This window comes from Rhinichthys klamathensis, unplaced genomic scaffold, assembly GCF_029890125.1.
Source record: "Rhinichthys klamathensis goyatoka isolate OS25496 unplaced genomic scaffold, OSU_Roscu_1.1 h1tg000176l_1, whole genome shotgun sequence".
Classification (NCBI taxonomy): Eukaryota; Metazoa; Chordata; class Actinopteri; order Cypriniformes; family Leuciscidae; genus Rhinichthys; species Rhinichthys klamathensis.
Window position 1 is genome coordinate 5,262,142 of NW_026606705.1, and position 18,333 is coordinate 5,280,474.

Here is an 18,333-nt window from a genome sequence, read left to right on the forward strand (position 1 = left end):
GAGCTGTAGACCCACATGAAGAGGATGTGATAGGTGAAGGCAAGCAGAGAGGAGAAAAAGAACAGGTGAGAGAGAAGGAAAATGAAGAGGGCAGTTTTGCTGCCACCACCACCTATAATTCTTTAAGCTATTATGGTCTGGCAAAAAAACAAAACAAAACAAAAAACACCATCCCCACTCTCAAACTCAAAATATAAATAAAATAAATAGGTTTGTTTATTTTTCATTTCTTTATTTAACCAGGTTAAAAAACTATTTGAGATCAAAATCTCTTTTACAAGAGTGACCTGCCCAAGGAAACAAGTATATGTTTAAGTATAAATAATAATGAAAAATAATAATGCACATTTATAACATCAAACACAAGATAACACAATCAAGGATCACAACATCAATTAACCAAGATATAATATTCAGAATCTGTTAAAAGTAACAAACTCATTTAGTGATGGAAGCACGGTCAGCTTTAATATATATATATATATATATATATATATATATATATATATATATAATTATTATTATAATTATAATTCCAAGCAACAGAAGCATTCCCATACTGTAATAAATAAATAAGTTAGTTATATAAATATATATATATATATATATATATATATATATATATATATATATATATTAGGGGTGCAACGGTACAGATAGCCCACGGTACGGTCCGTACCTCGGTTTTTGGGCCACGGTCTCGGTTCGGTTTCGGTACATGTTTTGTGCAGAAAGAGACTGCTATTTCATCCCAAAAATATGTTTTATTTTTCTTATGAGCATAAACAGAATGTCACAGTAGGAAGAACATCAATGTGTATGGAATAAATTAACACTCTAGTCTGTACTGAACAACACTAAGTAATACAACCTCTTCAACTACCACTTATGAAATACAAAATGTAAACAAACACACTTCAGAATATTCAAGTGGATCCCAATTACAAACCTTGATAACTGGTATATGAAGTGATCAATGTGAAAGAAAAAGTGCACTTTTACCTTTAACAAACATAAATTAGCTTGTGGTTTGAATAAAAAAAAGCAGAGCAAAATAATATAATAATAAAAAAATACTGCATTCAGGATACAAAGTGCAATGTTATTTACTCATCCACTATTGAGAGATTCTTGTGCAAAAAGATGAGTCTATCAACACTGTCTGGTGCAAGGCGAGACCGGCTGGCACTAACGATGTCCCCAGCAGTGGAGAAAATTCTCTCACTAGGAACTGAAGTCCCTGGGACACAGAGGAGACGTTTTGCCGCTTTTGCTACACGAGGGAACTTGCACTCATTGGTCTTCCACCACATGAAAGGATCAGCATCAACACCAATGGAGTCTGCTAACCTATATGAAGCAACTTCATCCTCAACAATCTGGGAAAGAGCCTTGACCTGGTCTTGTTTTTTAAAAACCTCCCCAAATAGCTCTGCCATTGCGGTCTTCTTTGGAGGGGGAGAGGCTGACTCTTGTCCCTCTCTGGGTGGCATTGTCTCCGCTTGTCTCTGAAAGAACAATGACAAATATTTAGCATATAGAATAACAGCTGTAAATGTCTATGTTTTGCTCATGTGAATTAGTATAATTCCCACAATAGAAAATAGTTAAACTGCTGTTTTGTTTTATTGTTGACAGATATGTATGTATGTACAAGTATGACATGTTAAGTCATCTATATACATTTTGACAACAAAAAAATAATCATTAAATAAATATACAGCCATAGATTCACAGAAAATAAGATCATCATACCTGTGGTTCATACTCCAGGATTTCTGTGGCAAGATCTTTGTAGAGTCTGTCAAGGGAGGATTCATCAAGGGAGGGCAGGGATTTAAACCTGGGATCCAGGGCTGTGGCTTTTTGGAGGTACTTCTGAAGGTCAGGGTTAGTGTACCTTCTTCTATCCAGGTCCTGTGCAATGGCTTCTTTGATAACTGTACTGTCTTCATCTCCAGGTACCATGGATTTGAGAATCATTTCCTTCAGTGGGAGGATCATTGAAATTGTGGGGGTTGTTTCACTGCTCATGAGTGTTGTCACAGTCTTCAGTGGTTTGAGTACTTCAATTAGTTGCTCTGCCATTTTTTGTTCTACATCAGTCAACATTGCAATGCCCGTGACGTGGCTCCTCAGGTTTTTGTCCATTGTTAATGCCGAATAGATGGCAGGCTGCTGCTCAACATATCGTGACAACATGTCATGTGATGTGTTCCACCGAGTTATCACATCATTGATTAACTTGTGCTTTGGCAAGTTTAACATTTCCTGTTTCACAGCAAGTGCTTGGTTGGCTGTGGTGCTGCGGTGAAAAAAGGTGACAACTTTCCTCACTTTCCCAAGGAGGCGGGACACAGCGTTGATTGACACTGCCCTCTTGGCCGCGAGATTCAAAGTGTGAGCAAAACAGCCAATTTGGGGTCCCAGCTCAACAGTTTCATTGACTGCATTAACTAGACGCGCATGCGTCTGAGGGCGCATGCGCACACGTGCGACTGGCAGTGAGAGAGTTGGCGTCAGATTTGTTTGTTTGTTTGTAAACTCCCCCCGCCGGGCTCCGCAGACCATAACTGTATACAATTCCTCCCCACTTATCGTACTGTCCTGAGAAGGGAAAAAGTGCAAACCAAGGCAGTACAAGAATGGACTGAGGAATCGGTTATGCGCCTCCAGGAGTGTTACAATTGCACAGACTGGGATATTTTTAAAGAATCATGCAAGGACTTGGATGAAATGACTGATGTGGTTTGCTCATATGTGGTCTTCTGTAGAGATATGATTATACCTAGCAAACAAGTAAAAATATACCCTAATAATAAACCATGGGTAAATAGGTCTATAAAAGATAGTATAAAGAAAAAAGATATGCTCATAAGCAGGGAAATGCCTTTGACCTACATGTAGCAACCAAAGAGCTTAAAAGTGAGATATATAAGGCAAAACAAATATATAAGTCTAAACTGGAAAAAAATCTGGCTGAAAATAACCTTGGCTCTGCCTGGTCAGGTATGAAAACGATAGCAGGTATGCAGATGCACAGAAATAGCAGTCATGCTTTTCCAGAGGGGTTTGGATCAGATGTTGAGCTTGCCAATGCTTTTAATACTTTTTTTTACACGTTTTGACAAGTCTGATTTTAGTCAGGAGGTTCAAGCACTCCAGTGTAAACTCAAGGATGATAATCAACATTTAAACATTACATATGAGGATGTTGTAAATGTCTTTAGGAGGACAAAGATTAATAAGAGTCAAGGACCTGATAACATCTGTGGGCGTGTGATCAAAACATGTGTTCAAAAGAGCTGAGTCATATATTCCAATATATTTTTAATAAATCCTTGCAGACGCAACATGTACCAGAAATTTGGAAGGATGCGGTAGTGGTCCCAGTTCCAAAATGTAGTAATTCTAAAACACTCAGTGAATTTAGACCTGTCGCTCTCACTTCAATTTTAATGAAAAGTTTTGAAAATTTGATAAAACAATACATTTTAAGGATAACTGAACATGCATTGGATCCCATGCAATTTGCCTACAGGCCACGCAGGGGTGTAGAAGATGCCACTCTCACTCTGCTTCATTTGCTCCTCAAACATCTTGAGGGTAGTTGGTCCTATGCACAAATTCTTTTTATTGATTTTTCATCTGCTTTTAATACAATCCAACCATACATTTTAGCTAATCGTCTTATTGAGCAATTTGATTTTTCTTCTAATCTTGTCGGTTGGATTTTGGATTTTTTAACAAACAGGACACAGAGAGTAAAGGTGAATGGAGCTCTATCTGGTCAGCTTTGCTCTTCTACAGGTTCACCACAGGGGTGTGTACTTTCACCCCTTCTGTTCATTTTATATACAAATATGTGTCAGAGCAAATATGTAAATAGGACCATTATAAAATATGCTGATGACACCGCCATAGTGAGTCTGCTCCATAAAAATGAAAGAGGCCATGGTCCAATAATTGAAGACTTTGTCAGATGGTGTGAGGAGTCACACCTTCAATTGAACATATCCAAAACAAAGGATATGTACATTGATTTTGGAAAAACTCCAGGATATGAGGCAATAACTATAAATGGTCAACTAGTGGACCAAGTACAATCTTATAGATACCTAGGGACAATTATTGACTCTAAATTAAATTTCCAGGAGAATTGTGAGGCTGTCTGTAAAAAAGGACAACAGCGCCTATATTGTTTGAGGAAATTACATCATTTCAATATAGACAAGACTATGATGACCTTATTTTATAAGTCCTTTATTGAAACGATTATATCATTCGACTTGGTGGCATGGTTTGGCTGTGTCTCAGTCAAGCACAAGAACCGCCTAAACCAAATTGTAAAATGGTCAAGTAAGCTGACCGGGGAATCCCAGCCGCACCCTATGACATTGTATGCAAAACAATTACAGAGGTTAGCTATGGCTATCACTAATGATAGTCTACATCCTTTGAATAGGGAATTCGAGAGTCTTCCTTCGGGACGGAGGTTAAAAGTCCCTATTTGTAGAACCACTCGTTTTAAAAACAGTTTTGTACCAGCAGCAATCACTCTGTTAAACAAGCTGTAAAAATTACTATTTGCACAAAACGCACAAGCACTTTGGTCATGTATTGTTCTCTGTTTCTTCCTTTTTATTTATTTTTACTGCCTGTTTTATTTTTTATATGTTTTAATGTATCTGTGTTGTAGGTTTATGTCATGTTGTGGTCAACAATGTTCTAAGGATGTCCTGCCTCTTAGACTGTAAAACCAGTTTACCTACGGGTATTAAAAAAGTAACCTAACCTAACCTATGTTTGCAGCATTATCTGTGGTGACGGGTATAGTTGTATTTGGCCGCTGCAGCTTCCACTCGGTGACTGCATTTTTCAACTCCTCTGCTAAATGCGCACTTGTGTGGCTTTCATAGAGTGGGCGGGTCTGCAGCACGGCACTTTTCATCTGCCAGTCCAAAATGTAGAGAACCATCACAGTCATGTAGCTCTGTGTTGCCCGAGAAGTCCAACTGTCCGTAATCAGTGCGAGGCTTTCTGTTTTCGCCAAATCACTCTCGATGGCTTTGCGCGTTTTGTCGTAAAGACCAGGGATGACAACCGCACTGAAATAAGTGCGACTGGGCACAGCATAACGTGGGTCGAGCGTTTTCATTAAATGTTTAAACCCCACATCCTCTACTACAGAAAAGGGCTGTAAATCTTTATCGATAAACACTCCCAATGCACCGGTTATCTTTCTGTGTTTCTCTGAAGAGGCCCGGTAGGTCTGAGCAAAAGCATTCTCAATAGACAATTGTTTTTTTTCTGCTAGTGCCTGTTCGGGTTGCTCGACTGACCTGTGTTCATGAAGCGTTATGTCTGGATGCTTTCGCTGGATATGCTTTGACATATTGCTCGTGTTTCCTTTGGAGTATGCGACATGTGCCAAACAAAGTTTACAGTGTAATTTCTGTTGATTGTTTTCCCTCCTTCGTCGTTGTACTCAACCCCAAAGCCAAAATGATTCCACACTGAAGATTTGAAAGATGCTGGTGCATCTTCAAATTTCTGTTTTTCAACTCCGCTAGAGCTCGCCATTTCTACGTGTCTCTGTAGCATGTGTAGCCAAACAACTAGTAATACGAGCCAGTGAGTGACAGAAGTTAGCGTGTGGGTGCACAACAGTGATTGATTGGACACTTTAACTTGCGAGGGGGGGGTTTCGTCTGCCTGGAGAGGCAAACGCACCTGATGGCGTGTAAAGCAAAAACTAAAAGGATCAGCGCGAACGCAATGGCAAAACCGAAGTCCCGCGGGACACGAGGGTAGATTGTCCCGTGCAGGGCTGACCGAACGGTCCGGGATTTTACCGTGTACCGTTGCATCCCTAATATATATATTAGTGGTGGGCATAGATTAATTTTAAATCTCACTGTAATCTTGGAATTAATCTAGATTAAAATGGCTCATTTGAATTCTGCCAAAGGCATTCAGAATATGTGTGCTACCCAAATAATGACTAAAAGTAAGTCTTTGAGAACGTGTTTCTCAAGCCAGGTTGTTTCCAAAATGCATCACAAACTGCTTGAGAAAGCTGTTCTACTATGATAATTGGTGATGAAAATAAATCATGTTAAATAAGATGTACTTGTGTTTACTAACTGTTTATTCAGTTAAACATGAATTTTGAACTGTAGGCCTACATAAGAGGTCGTGATGAGCTGTTTTACAGTCAGTAGCTTTGTGTCAATCAGTCCAAGCTCTATTTCTCCTTCTTCCACCAGTCACTCAGGCAGACCTGCTTGTTCACATTTTCTGGTGACAAACTAGATCTCCTCTTCTGCACAATATGGCCTGCTAAATAAAAAAGTCTCTCGCATGGGACAGTTGTGGCAGGAGTCCCCAAGTATTTACGGGCAATGTGGGCCATCTTACCATAGACAGCAGTGTGCTCCGACCACCATTTCAGTGGACACTGATCTAGACTGGTACTGGGCTCTACCTTGTACCTCTCCACAGTATTGTCTTCTCGTGTCTCCTCATCTGATTCTGAGCATACCTGTCAACACTCCCGTTTTTCCCGGGTTTCTCCCGTTTTTTAGCCCTATCTCCCGGACCCCTCCCGGTTTGTTATTTCTCCCGGGAAACTCCCGTAATTTGCATGGCCCAAACTCCTTTATGAATAATCGGACCAATATGTTTGTCTAATGTTGACCAGTTGCCAGATTGTATTAAATGCATTATATTCACACAATCCACAGACCATTTACAATTTCAACCCGTTTGTCACCTCAACCTGGCAACATATAACCCAGTTGCGCAGTCGCGGAAAGTTTAACCCGAAAGCGAGCCGATAGACATGATGGCAGGTGAAGGTGGTGTCCACGCAATTAAACTGAAGTACAGTTTGTAACGCGTTGCTTCACGAAGATTAGGGATAGCTCACAACTGAAGTTATTGCATGCAGAGGCCAGACAGACACACGGAGGCGATTGGCATCTCACAACTCGCACTTTATTCCCAAATCGAACTCGTGTAGCCTAACTGTCGGTCACACGTTCTACCGTCCACATCGTTACTTAATAAATAAAATAAGATAAAAATTAGCATCAAACAGAAATTACTCGCATACATGGGGTGTTCGCATAGACAGTAAAAGGGGTGTTCGAGGCCCAAGGCACATAAAATACAATACTGCCGACAGTTCAACAGGGAGCGCACAGCTCTTATAGGGGCCACACCTTATTTCCAGTCGTTACAAGTTGTACAGTTACCCCAAACCCCTCTTCCCCTGCGCTACATCAGTGCTTGGCCTGGCATCTTCCGCATTAGCTAAGGGATGCTTTGCGTTTAGGTGGTACTTGAGACTGGAAGAACTCCTACAGTAAACTAATTCCGCATTGCATAAGGTGCAAATAACCTTAGTCTTGTAGAGGTTTCCATTGGGAAGCTTCTTAAAAAAAAATTTCCCTGAAGCAAACCCGGCGGCTTCATAGCTGCATCTATGTTAACACGTCACGTTTGATGTGGTAATTTCATAGTAGACATACACACAGGTTCGAAGACTCGTTCTCGACCCCTACAGTGAAATTCGGCTAGGTATACATGCACTAAAATATCAAGGAGACCTGGCTCGCAGTCTCTGCTCCAATACATCACAAAGGTGTTCGATCAGGTTGAGGTCAGGCCAGTCAAGTTCCTCCACACCAAACTCGCTCATCAATGTCTTGATGGACCTTACTTTGTGCACTGGTGCGCAGTCATGTTGGAACAGGAAGGGGCCATCTCCAAACTGTTCCCACAAAGTTGGGAGCATGAAATTGTCCAAAATGTATTGGTATGCTGAAGCATTAAGAGTTCCTTTCACTGGAACCAAGGAGCCAAGACCTACCCCTGAAAAACAACCCCACACCATAATCCAAACTTTACACTTGGCACAATGCAGTCAGGCAAGTACCGTTCTCCTGGCAACCGCCAAACCCAGAATCGTCCATCGGATTGCCAGACAGAGAAACGTGATTCGTCAGTCCAGAGAACACAACACATTGGATGCAGTGTTTTACACCCCTGCATCCAATGTTTTGTATTGCAATTGGTGATGTAAGGCTTGGATGCAGCTGCTCGGCCATGGAAACCCATTAAACCTGCAATAAACCTCTTGTTTTGGATATTATCTGTGTGTTGCATTCTTCTGTTCCATGACAAAAAACATGATCAGCAATGCAGCCTTTGGCTGGTGGCAAGACAGCAATGGGATGACATATTAACCCTCTGGGGACCAGAAACGCGCCGGCGCGTTTTGCCGTTTTTTTTTTCACATAGCAGAAAAATAGACTTAAAATACTCTGTTGATTTTGATCGTACATATAAGTGTTATACATCAATCGATCCTGTTAATTGTCTATTATTTTTCTGTATACTCACAATAAAAACAAAGTTTTGTGCTTTTTGTCAAATAAAGAAAAATAAACATGATGCGAGTTTTGCCATCCCTCTGTCAGTGCAGTCCATTCTGAAACACGTCCGAAAAATTAACTCTAACTCTGCAAATACTTGTCATACAGGCACGAGAGATTTTTCTTTATGAAGCTTGAATTCTCTTCTTTTCAATGAAGTAATTTATATAAAAAACAAATATTCTCAGTTTATGTAATCTGTATGAAAAGAGAGTGCTGTCAGAATTTTTTTCCCCAGCTCATTACACTTCATTACGTGTTAATCTGACACGCCCACGGAGGACGCGCGCTATTCAAACGCAAATGTTGAGGCAAGCCATGACAATGCCCACATCAGCCGTTCCACGCGGCGGTAAAATGTGTGGTGTATTTGCTGCCTTTTACCACTAAGAGGCGCTACAATCATAGACTCTGAAAAGTGTTCGTTTATTCTTTCTAATGCGTAATCTGCCGCCGCACCGCGGCTCATTTAGAGCGATTAAAAGCTGGTAGCAGATGAATTCAACAAGTGAAACGTAGTTAAAATAATTCATAATCACAATACTGAAATTAGGCTACTGAAATGAAATTGAATAAATAATGAAAACATAAAACATTGCAATAAAAACATTTACAGACGTACAGACGATAGCTCAGTGGTTAACGCAACAACACGAGCTTCGAGGAGCTTCAAACGACCCGAGATCGAATCTCAATGTAGCATACATGTTGTTAACCGATGTTGGCCAACAGCGTTTATATTTTACCTTCTTGATGCTTAAAGGTGCCCTAGAATGTTTTTTATTATTATTTTATAATGTTTCCTGGGTTACCCTTATAATGTTAGTATGTTTTTCAGATAAAAAATAATCATAATTTAGAAATAAATGGCATTTTTCCTAGCCTGCTTTTAGCCTCTGATTTGAACACTCTGTTTGAAGGGGCGTGTCTGCTGTGGGATTTAGTGTAACCGCGGCCACTGCTGTGATTGGCTGACATGCTTGCATATGAAATAGCAACGCATTACATGTGAAACTCTCTCCCGAATACTTTTACTACTGCTATTATACGTTTTTACTATAACAGCTATCGAGATTAACGAATCGTGAGATGTTTTTAAAGTATTTAGATCTATTCCCATCACATAAAATGTTGCCGTGATGAGCATTGAGCAGATGACAGTGTTGATCGCGAGAATGAAGATCTTATCATTGCAAAGCAGTTTCTGCACTCTCTCTGCTTTCACCAATGCAAACACGATGATGTAAATACAGTAAGAGCTTCGTTGTGCAGTAACGTGCGTCATTGATTTCATAACGAGTTTGGCAAGTGTCCAGATAAACTCGCGCTGTGTGGAAAGATTGTTCTTTGATCGCTTTCTGTATATAATTTGTTCACAATTTAAATACGATTATTTTCATCCTACTAAAAGAAACGATGTGAAGCTGATATTTTAGTCACTGGCTTGACTTACTGATGCATAAACAGTATTGAACGATTTTGAGAGAAAGATTACCTGTCTGAACTTGAACAATTACACATCAGAAAGTGTTGCTTGGTAGCTCGATCCGAGGCCAGCTCTGTATTGGCCCAAGTTGAGGAAACAGTCGTCGGTGAAATGTTTGAAAATTTCCAGAGAAAATAAAATTAACCCATTGTTTCTTCAGAGGCTCAGATGAAGGAACTAAAAAATACTTTTGTGTTCATGTGTACATCCACACTGAGCAACTGCCATGCTTCGGCTGCGCAGTTCCGCCTGGCATTGAGGGCTGGCATTATGCAAATATTTGGAGGCGTACATATTAATGATCCCGACTATTGCGTCACAGTCGGTATTGTGTGGAGAACCGACCGTTTTTCAGGGGTGTTTTTCATAAACGTGAATTAAATGAGAACGCGAAAACAGTCCAGTTTGAGATTCACTCTATGTCATGTCCATGCACTGAACTCTTGTTATTTGACTATACCAAGGTAAATTCAATTTTGAATTATAGGTCACCTTTAAATAGCTAACTGTTTATAACTGTTTACTTATTTAAAGTCAAGAGTTTTGTTTAATTATCATAACATAAATTTGCTACATTCCTGTAGAATCGCAGCCGCAGCACAAACGACAAAAACTGATGAAGGAAGATTGTCAGCCGATTGCATCAGAAAATGAAAATGAAGAAGCTCGTCTTTAGTCTGCTAAATTATTGTGTAATGTAAAAGAACACTAAAATTACTTAAGTTTGAAACCAAATTCGAACATTTCAAGGTTTAAATAAAGTGTCGGGACAGTTTTTTTTATTATTTAAAACAGGGTTGCATCGGGTTTAGAGTTTATATCTTTTGCGATGCAAAATAAGAAACACTATAGGCTAATCTTATTCTTGCGACATTTTAAATTTGTATTGCCAAAGAAATGACAGCTATATTAAACAATTAAAACAGTAGGCCTACAAAACGAAAATTGTCCAAAGCAACATAATTAAATTAAAACATGCGTTTTTCTTTGCCTCTCTCGCGCTGAATCTCTTTTTTAACAAGTTTATTTAGTCTCCCTCTCTCCATATGAAAGAGGAACATTAACACCTAGGCCTATTGTCCTGCGCGCACGATACAGCACTGAACTGTCCCTCCAACCCCCCCACCGGCTATCAGAGTCTGAGGCTGATTTAACACAAAGAGAAGTCGCAATTCACACTTAAATCGCTATTCTAGACAGTGTTGATAATGAAGGAATTAAATGATTTAAGTTACATGTAGCCTAGTGATATTTCTGTCATAAAAGTTTATTACTAAATATTTCATTATTTCAATAATTGATGAAATAAAACTGGTTTGGGCCAGCTTTTTCCAAGCAAAACTAAATATAATCTGAAAAAACGCATGTTAATTTGTTGTCATGAACAAAATGTTCAACTCAATATTAAAGTCTACAGGGATCTTTGGATCCTTTCAACCAGGCATGCAATTTGTGAATTAAGTTTTTATTTTTTGTATTATTCAAATAAATATCGAAACACGGTGCTTCGTGGTAATGCTGCTAAATTAAATAACATGTATAGAATAATTATGAACTTAAATGAAACAATATCGCAACATTTCGACAAATACATTATTTGATATGTTTTTACATTTTAATTCAGGGCGATTTAGCCTGCTACATTTAATTAGAGCGAGATTTTCACCCTTGTCATTTTCTCATTGGGAAGCGCTTACAGGCTACATGTTTGAGTACATCCTCTGTACCTCTCGTTTTCATATGGATTACATAATCAGATAACATTTATTAGCCTGAATATTTAGACATTTAAAGGCTTTAGACAGAGCCGATTTCTTATAGTGACTGAGCTGAAGTGGCTTTCGGTTCATTTTTGTGACGCGCAGTTCTGGAGACAGAGACGACAGATAAACTTTTGTCGTTAGCAAAAGTTCGAATAAAACCCGACTTTAGAAAAATGCATAGGGCCACTCGGCGTGGTCTGCCAAAACACTTAATTATAAACTTCAATATTTCAATCAAAATAATCTCAAAACGCTTTGTGAAATTTTGAAAAGCCGTGCATGCATTAAGGCCACTTGAACTAATGAACAACTGAAACGCTGGTTTTGATTTTATTGTTTGTCGTTTAAACGTGCTTGTTGCATATATCTATTTTATATTTGATATGGTCTATTGGTGAAGTAGCCTATAGCATTGATTACTGTGGAGGGAGGGGTGTGGGGATTCAAATAATTCAGCAGAAGCAGGGATGTTTAGACCAGAAGGAAATCCCCGTCCCCCCTGGCAAATCACACTTTACTTAAAACCATGTTTTTAAAAACTCTAGGTTGTAGGGAATCAAAATAATAATAATAATAGGCCTAATAAATAAATAAAAAATTATATATAGGCTATATATATAAAATTACTTTTTTTACAGAACTGCTTTTGAAATTACGATTGGTAGCCTCGTACGATTGGTACAGATGCAACGTCGTTCTGTTGGATACTATTGTTCCTTAGTGTAAAATGGAAATGCATGGTAATTTTATTTTATAAATATAAGCAAAAAACTGTATGGTGTAACAGAGTTTTAGAGCTAGACAAATCTCTCTGCATTAATAAATATAAAATTTACAGTAGACCATGTATGATCGGGATTGGAACCCGTGTCATCTTGATGATCGAATCGTAAGTTCTACCGCTCGGCTATGAATTTTCTCACTGAGACATGCCCAAACGTTTGTTTCTCAAATGAGCGAGAAAACGTTTTGTCGTTAGCCTGTGATTGTAGGCCTACTTTAGCCTACATGAATAAAAGTAGACCTTTTACAGTTTTAAAAGATGATATCTTATCTGTATGACCAACAATTACGCAGTAAGTTCTTTTAGCTGTTATGAGAAAAATAAATCCAAATGAACGCGCCACCGCGTTTGTCAAACTCTAATTCAACATGCCAGAATAAAGCCAGATTTTAGAATAATGCATAGCCACTCGGCGTGGTGTGCCAAAATACCCTAATTATAAACTTCAATATTTCATTCAAAACCATCTCAAAACGCTTTGTGACATTTTAAAAAGCCGTGAATGTATTAAGGCCACTGGAACCAGGATCGTAACTGAAACGCGCTGCATGTCTCAATACAGGAAGCGCTGGTTCAGATTGTATTGTTTGTTGTTTAAACGTGCATGTTGCATATTTAAAAATATTTGTTTAAAAATAAATGTTTGTTGTAGGCTTATTTGTAAATTACCATAACTTGTAGAATTTCATCCTTACTGTTAATTGACATTAGCCCCACTTACGTTTTGATAAATGTCCCTTTGCGCCACCTGGCGGTCATTTCGCGAGCGACTTTGAAATGCGACTGGTTTATTTTTATTGTATTGGTCTACTTTAAAAAAAGTAATACTTTATAAGACATTTATGGGAAAAGACTATTTTCTTTTCAAGATGTTTCCAACTGTAACTTTGAACCAATTCTGTAGACTGGCCCATATAGCATTTGACCAGGATTTGTTTCCAGGTATGACAAAAATGTGCTTTTGGCTTTCATTTATATTTTGATTGTTTGTATATATATATATATGTGTGTGTGTGTGTGTATATATATATATATATATATACAAGAAAGAATGCAATGACAATATATATATATATATATATATTGTCCTTACATTCTTTCTTGTGTGACACCCCTGAATGAAAGGCTCATTATTATGCAGGGTCACTGTCTGAGAACCACTTAATTATTCATGATAGGGGTTGGGCCGTTCCGCCCATCCGCATATTGCCTTGGCAAACAAAAAAATGTTTTTCACAATTTAAAACAATCTATTATTTTATGTGAATGATTAGGAAGGATGATTTTCAGATCATTTTGAAGCAAAAACTCTAGGCGACAACGTACATTAGTCAAAAGTCTTGTGGACTCATATTTAGTATGTTTTTTGTGTCCTTATTTCAAAAACTTTATTTTTTAGTTTTTTCAATAACCACGCATAAACAATATTCTCTCAAAAATACAAACATGTACATACATGTTGCTCACACATTATGGTAGTCCTGTTTGTGCTAAATAGAGTGTAATTTCACCTGTGCCAATAATATGTTTATAAGCAACTGAAAAAAGCACAAATGTCAGAGCATGTCAAAACATCTCAAGGACCCCAAAAACACCTTGGTCCCCAGAGGGTTAAAAAAGAACATCACACACCTGCCTAAAAACTTGACAAATTTCTGGATCTTTATAAGAAAACAATCAAGCAACCAGGCTACATAAAAGTTATATTAGATCAATTAAATGTGTACTGTTTGTTACATGATTCCCAATTATATTCATTATTTCACAATTTCTAGTATTTGTACAGGGTTTATATTTTTATTTCAGTGTTGTAATTTGCTATTCATTTTATTTTAACTGTGAAGCAGATTTGTTATGTGAGCAGTGTTCGGCCCTCTGTGAGGCCACCTTGATAAACTGTCTTTGAGGAAGAGTTTTGTTGGCCTTATTTCACTTAAAGGGATAGTTCGGCCAAAAATGATATTTAAACCATGCATTACTCACCCTCAAGCCGTTCGAGATGCATATGTCAATCTTGTTTCAGACGAACACATTTTCAGTTATTTTAGAAAATGTCTTAGACCCTTCAGTGGATATAATGTGAAGCAATGGGGTCCACCTCCTTCAAGTCCCAAAATGTGCATATATATCCTTCACAAAAGTAATCCATCCGGCTCCAGGGGGATAAACGAAGGCCTTATGAGGGTAATCCGTGTGGTTTTGTCGTAAAAATATACATATTTAAAACTTTATAAATGAAAATATCTGACTTCCGGCAACGATCGATGCGCGTCCAAGGGTGATGGAAGTCGGCGTACGAGGTAGGACGTAGAACGAACGCGCCCGCGCAGCCAGAGAGCAGAGCAAAACATCACCCGTGAACGTGCGTCGATCGTTGCCGGAAGTCAGATATTTTCATTTATAAAGTTTTAAATATGTATATTTTTACGACAAAACCGCACGGATTACCCTCATAAGGCCTTCGTTTATCCCCCTGGAGCCGGATGGATTACTTCTGTTACGGATATATGCACATTTTGGGACTTGAAGGAGGTGGACCCCATTGCTTCACATTATATCCACTGAAGGGTCTAAGACATTTTCTAAAATAACTGAAAATGTGTTCGTCTGAAACAAGATTGACATATGCATCTCGAACGGCTTGAGGGTGAGTAATGCATGGTTTAAATATCATTTTTGGCCGAACTATCCCTTTAAGAGAGTTGTCCTGCTGAGGCCTCCGCTCACCTGAGCTCTGTCTAGACAGTGATATCAAGAGTTCGTCCCTCTGTGAGGCCGCCTTGATAAACTGTTTTTGAGGTTGAGAAGGTTTGACCTCCTCTCGCTTTAGAGAGTTGTTTTGCTGAGGCCTCCGCTCAACTGAGCTCCAGTTAGACAGTAATGGTTGCCTTGGCAAGACATGTCTTTGATTAGAGCCGTCTCAGGCCCTATTAGATAATATTGGCCCAGAGATGCTGACTTAGGGTCAGCCAGATCCCCCTAGTATAGTGACAGGTGAAGGAACTTGCTTTTTTCTTTCCCAGTATTCCCTTTAAGGTAATGCCTGTCAGGGGGACTGGGCTTGCCAGACCTTGGGCTCTGCCCTTGGGGCGGGTGCTGTACGCTCGTAAGGAGGAAATTACACTCGGGTTCTTCCTTACATTGGGCATGGATCTAACTGTACGTTCACACCGCCGCCGACTTGAGCGTCAAAGAAGCTCTGGCCGCTCTGTCAAGGACGCTTGTCAAAAAGCACGGGGAAGCTCGTTGACGCTTTGGACGCTCTGACGTAGCAGGGAGAAGAGAAGTGTCACAACATGAAATGTAATAAACAGAAAAAACAAGCAAAACATTGAAGAAACCTTTTATAATGACAGCATTTTTATAACCGTTTTGGTCACATTTGGTCGGGGAAAAAAATAATAATTAGCTATTATTATTATTATTATTTGCATTAGGCTATTATTTGCATTAGTGCAATTGGTCAAATTGTTGTCACCGTGAGCAAATGAATTGCATTCCCGCTTAAAACGAGCGTTCGTAAATATTTCAAATAAAAGTTGCGCTCATTCTCAAATGTGTATCACTGGATCATTATGGAGAATCGCGAAGTTGTTGTGTTTGGTGCTGCTTTACTGTATTTGCGGAGAAGACGTCGGACTCTGAGATTTTGGGTTCATGACACCCTCCAGGACCGTTATCAATTCGGAGAGTATCACCGGCTGGTGCAGCAGCTGCGGCTCGATGACGAGAGGTTCCAGCGGAACTTCAGGCTGGACATGGAGCAGTTTGATAGCGTGCTGTCAAAGGTGGGGCCGCTCATTATGATGACTAGCACCAATTACCGCAGTGCAATAAGTCCTGCAGAGCGTCTGGCTATTTGCCTGCGGTTCTTGTCCACCGGGGATTCCTATCGCACTATTGCTGCTAGCTATCACATGGGAGTGAGCACTGTGGCCAACATTGTCCCCCAGGTCTGCAGGGCCATTTGGGACTCCATGGTGGAGGAGTACATGCCAGTGCCCACCACGGAGGATTGGCTCTGCATAGCAAAGGGGTTCTACCAGCGGTGGTCTTTCCCCAACTGCCTTGGATCCATAGATGGGAAGCACGTGGTGATTAAGTCTCCTGACAATTCAGGGTCCATGTTTTTTAATTATAAGGGGACTTATTCTGTAGTGCTTCTGGCAGTGGTAGATGCTGAATACTGCTTTCGGGTAGTGGATGTGGGCAGCTACGGGAAGACGAGTGACGGCGGTGTCCTGGCCAACTCCACCTTCGGCCGGGCACTACTGGACGGGACTCTTGGCCTCCCACAGGATGCTCTGCTGCCGGGAGCTGAGCATCTAGGAGCGCAGCCACATGTTTTTGTTGCTGATGAGGCTTTTCCACTGCGCCCCAACCTCATGCGGCCTTTTCCTGGCTCCAACCACTCTGGCAGGCGCAGAGTATTTAACTTCAGGCTGTCACATGCTAGGCTGATTGTTGAGAATTCTCACGTCTCAATGGCGTATGTACAGAGGAGTCATTGGGATCAGCCCTGCAAATGTGGACACCTGTGTGAAGGCTACCTGCATCCTGCATAATTTCCTGAGAAGGACCTCCAAGACGCCAACCAGGGCAACTGGAAGACGTGCAGGACCACCACCAGCTGCAGACAGGGAAGTTGCTGGCCTACAGGCAGTAACCCGAGTGGGCAGCAACAACTCCGCACGGGAGGCCATCCGTGTCCGGGAGACATATACCTCCTATTTCTCCACCAAGGGAGCTGTCAGCTGGCAACCTGGAGTATGAGCCTAGTGCTACAAAAACGGCTCTTTTAAGAGCCACCAATTACACTAAAAGCAAAGTTTCCATAGCTAAGCACTTATACACTTTTAAACTATATATAACATGGATTTAAAAATAATATGAATCATACAACCATGAACGTTTAATTTTTTTGTGTGTTTATTTAAAATTATTCAAATGTATTTAAAATTGATTACAATATTTATTTGAAAAAACAAAACAATTCATACAACGTAACTTTTTACAACAAAAACAAAAACTTGGTCCCAACAGGGCTTTTAACGTCAACATGTTAATCAAACAGACGTGAACTTGGTTCCTCACTGCACTTTGGTTTCTCACCCCGTTCCTCACTGCACTTCCTTTGTGAATGATTCTGTGTGTGTGTGTGTGTGTGTGCGTTCATGCATGTGAGGGAGAGAGAACAAGGGGCAGCTGACAGCACTGCGAGGGTAACAAGCTTACTAACAGCCCTCACAGGGTTGTCAGCTGCACCCCGTTCCTCTCAGCCCAAGGGTCAACCTCACGACACTTTGCCTCATACACTAGGCGGTGCATCTCAAACTTGAGATCCTGCCTTGTCCTTAAAGACAGGGTTCTAAAGTCTTCCTGCAGGCTTTTAAAAAAATAGCTATCACTATCCTCAGGAGGAGGGGGAGGAGAAGGGCTGGGGACAGGTTCCGGTCTGTTGCTCACAGCCTCCAATGCTATGATCAGTCTCTCCTCAAAGTCAGTGTGGGGCCTCTTCCTTTTCGGGGCAGGCTGGCTTGCTCTCTGCACTGGTCTGTTGCTCTCTGCACTGGCCTGAAGCTCTGGTGTCTGTTCTTGTGACTGAAGCTCTGGTGTCTGCTCTGGTGCCTGACTGTGCCCGGCCATGGCATTATCACTGTCCTCAGGCCATTGTCCACTGTCATCTAGGGCTTCACCTCCCCCCATATTACTGGACGTTGGCCGGTCCTCCATGAACGGATTGAGGAAGCCCATGACTGCACTGTACCGCCATGGCCGGGCACTGCTTGCACCCGCGCCACTCTTTCGCCTATCTTTCTCCTTTCTTTCCTTCCTGAACATGTCCCTCAAGCTCTTCCA

At 40.3% G+C, this 18,333-nt stretch overlaps 1 protein-coding gene across 1 annotated transcript; it reads right to left on the reverse strand.

Annotated features, from left to right (window-relative positions):
* Positions 1-1,696: 1,696 nt before the first annotated feature.
* On the reverse strand, positions 1,697-5,580 carry LOC130092467 (E3 SUMO-protein ligase ZBED1-like). The gene is made up of 2 exons (XM_056260322.1): positions 4,801-5,580; positions 1,697-2,456 (listed from the first exon to the last, which is right to left on the reverse strand). The coding sequence occupies exons 1-2, from the start codon at positions 5,393-5,395 to the stop codon at positions 1,750-1,752; spliced, it is 1,302 nt and encodes a 433-aa protein (XP_056116297.1). The 5' UTR covers positions 5,396-5,580; the 3' UTR covers positions 1,697-1,749.
* Positions 5,581-18,333: the final 12,753 nt, after the last annotated feature.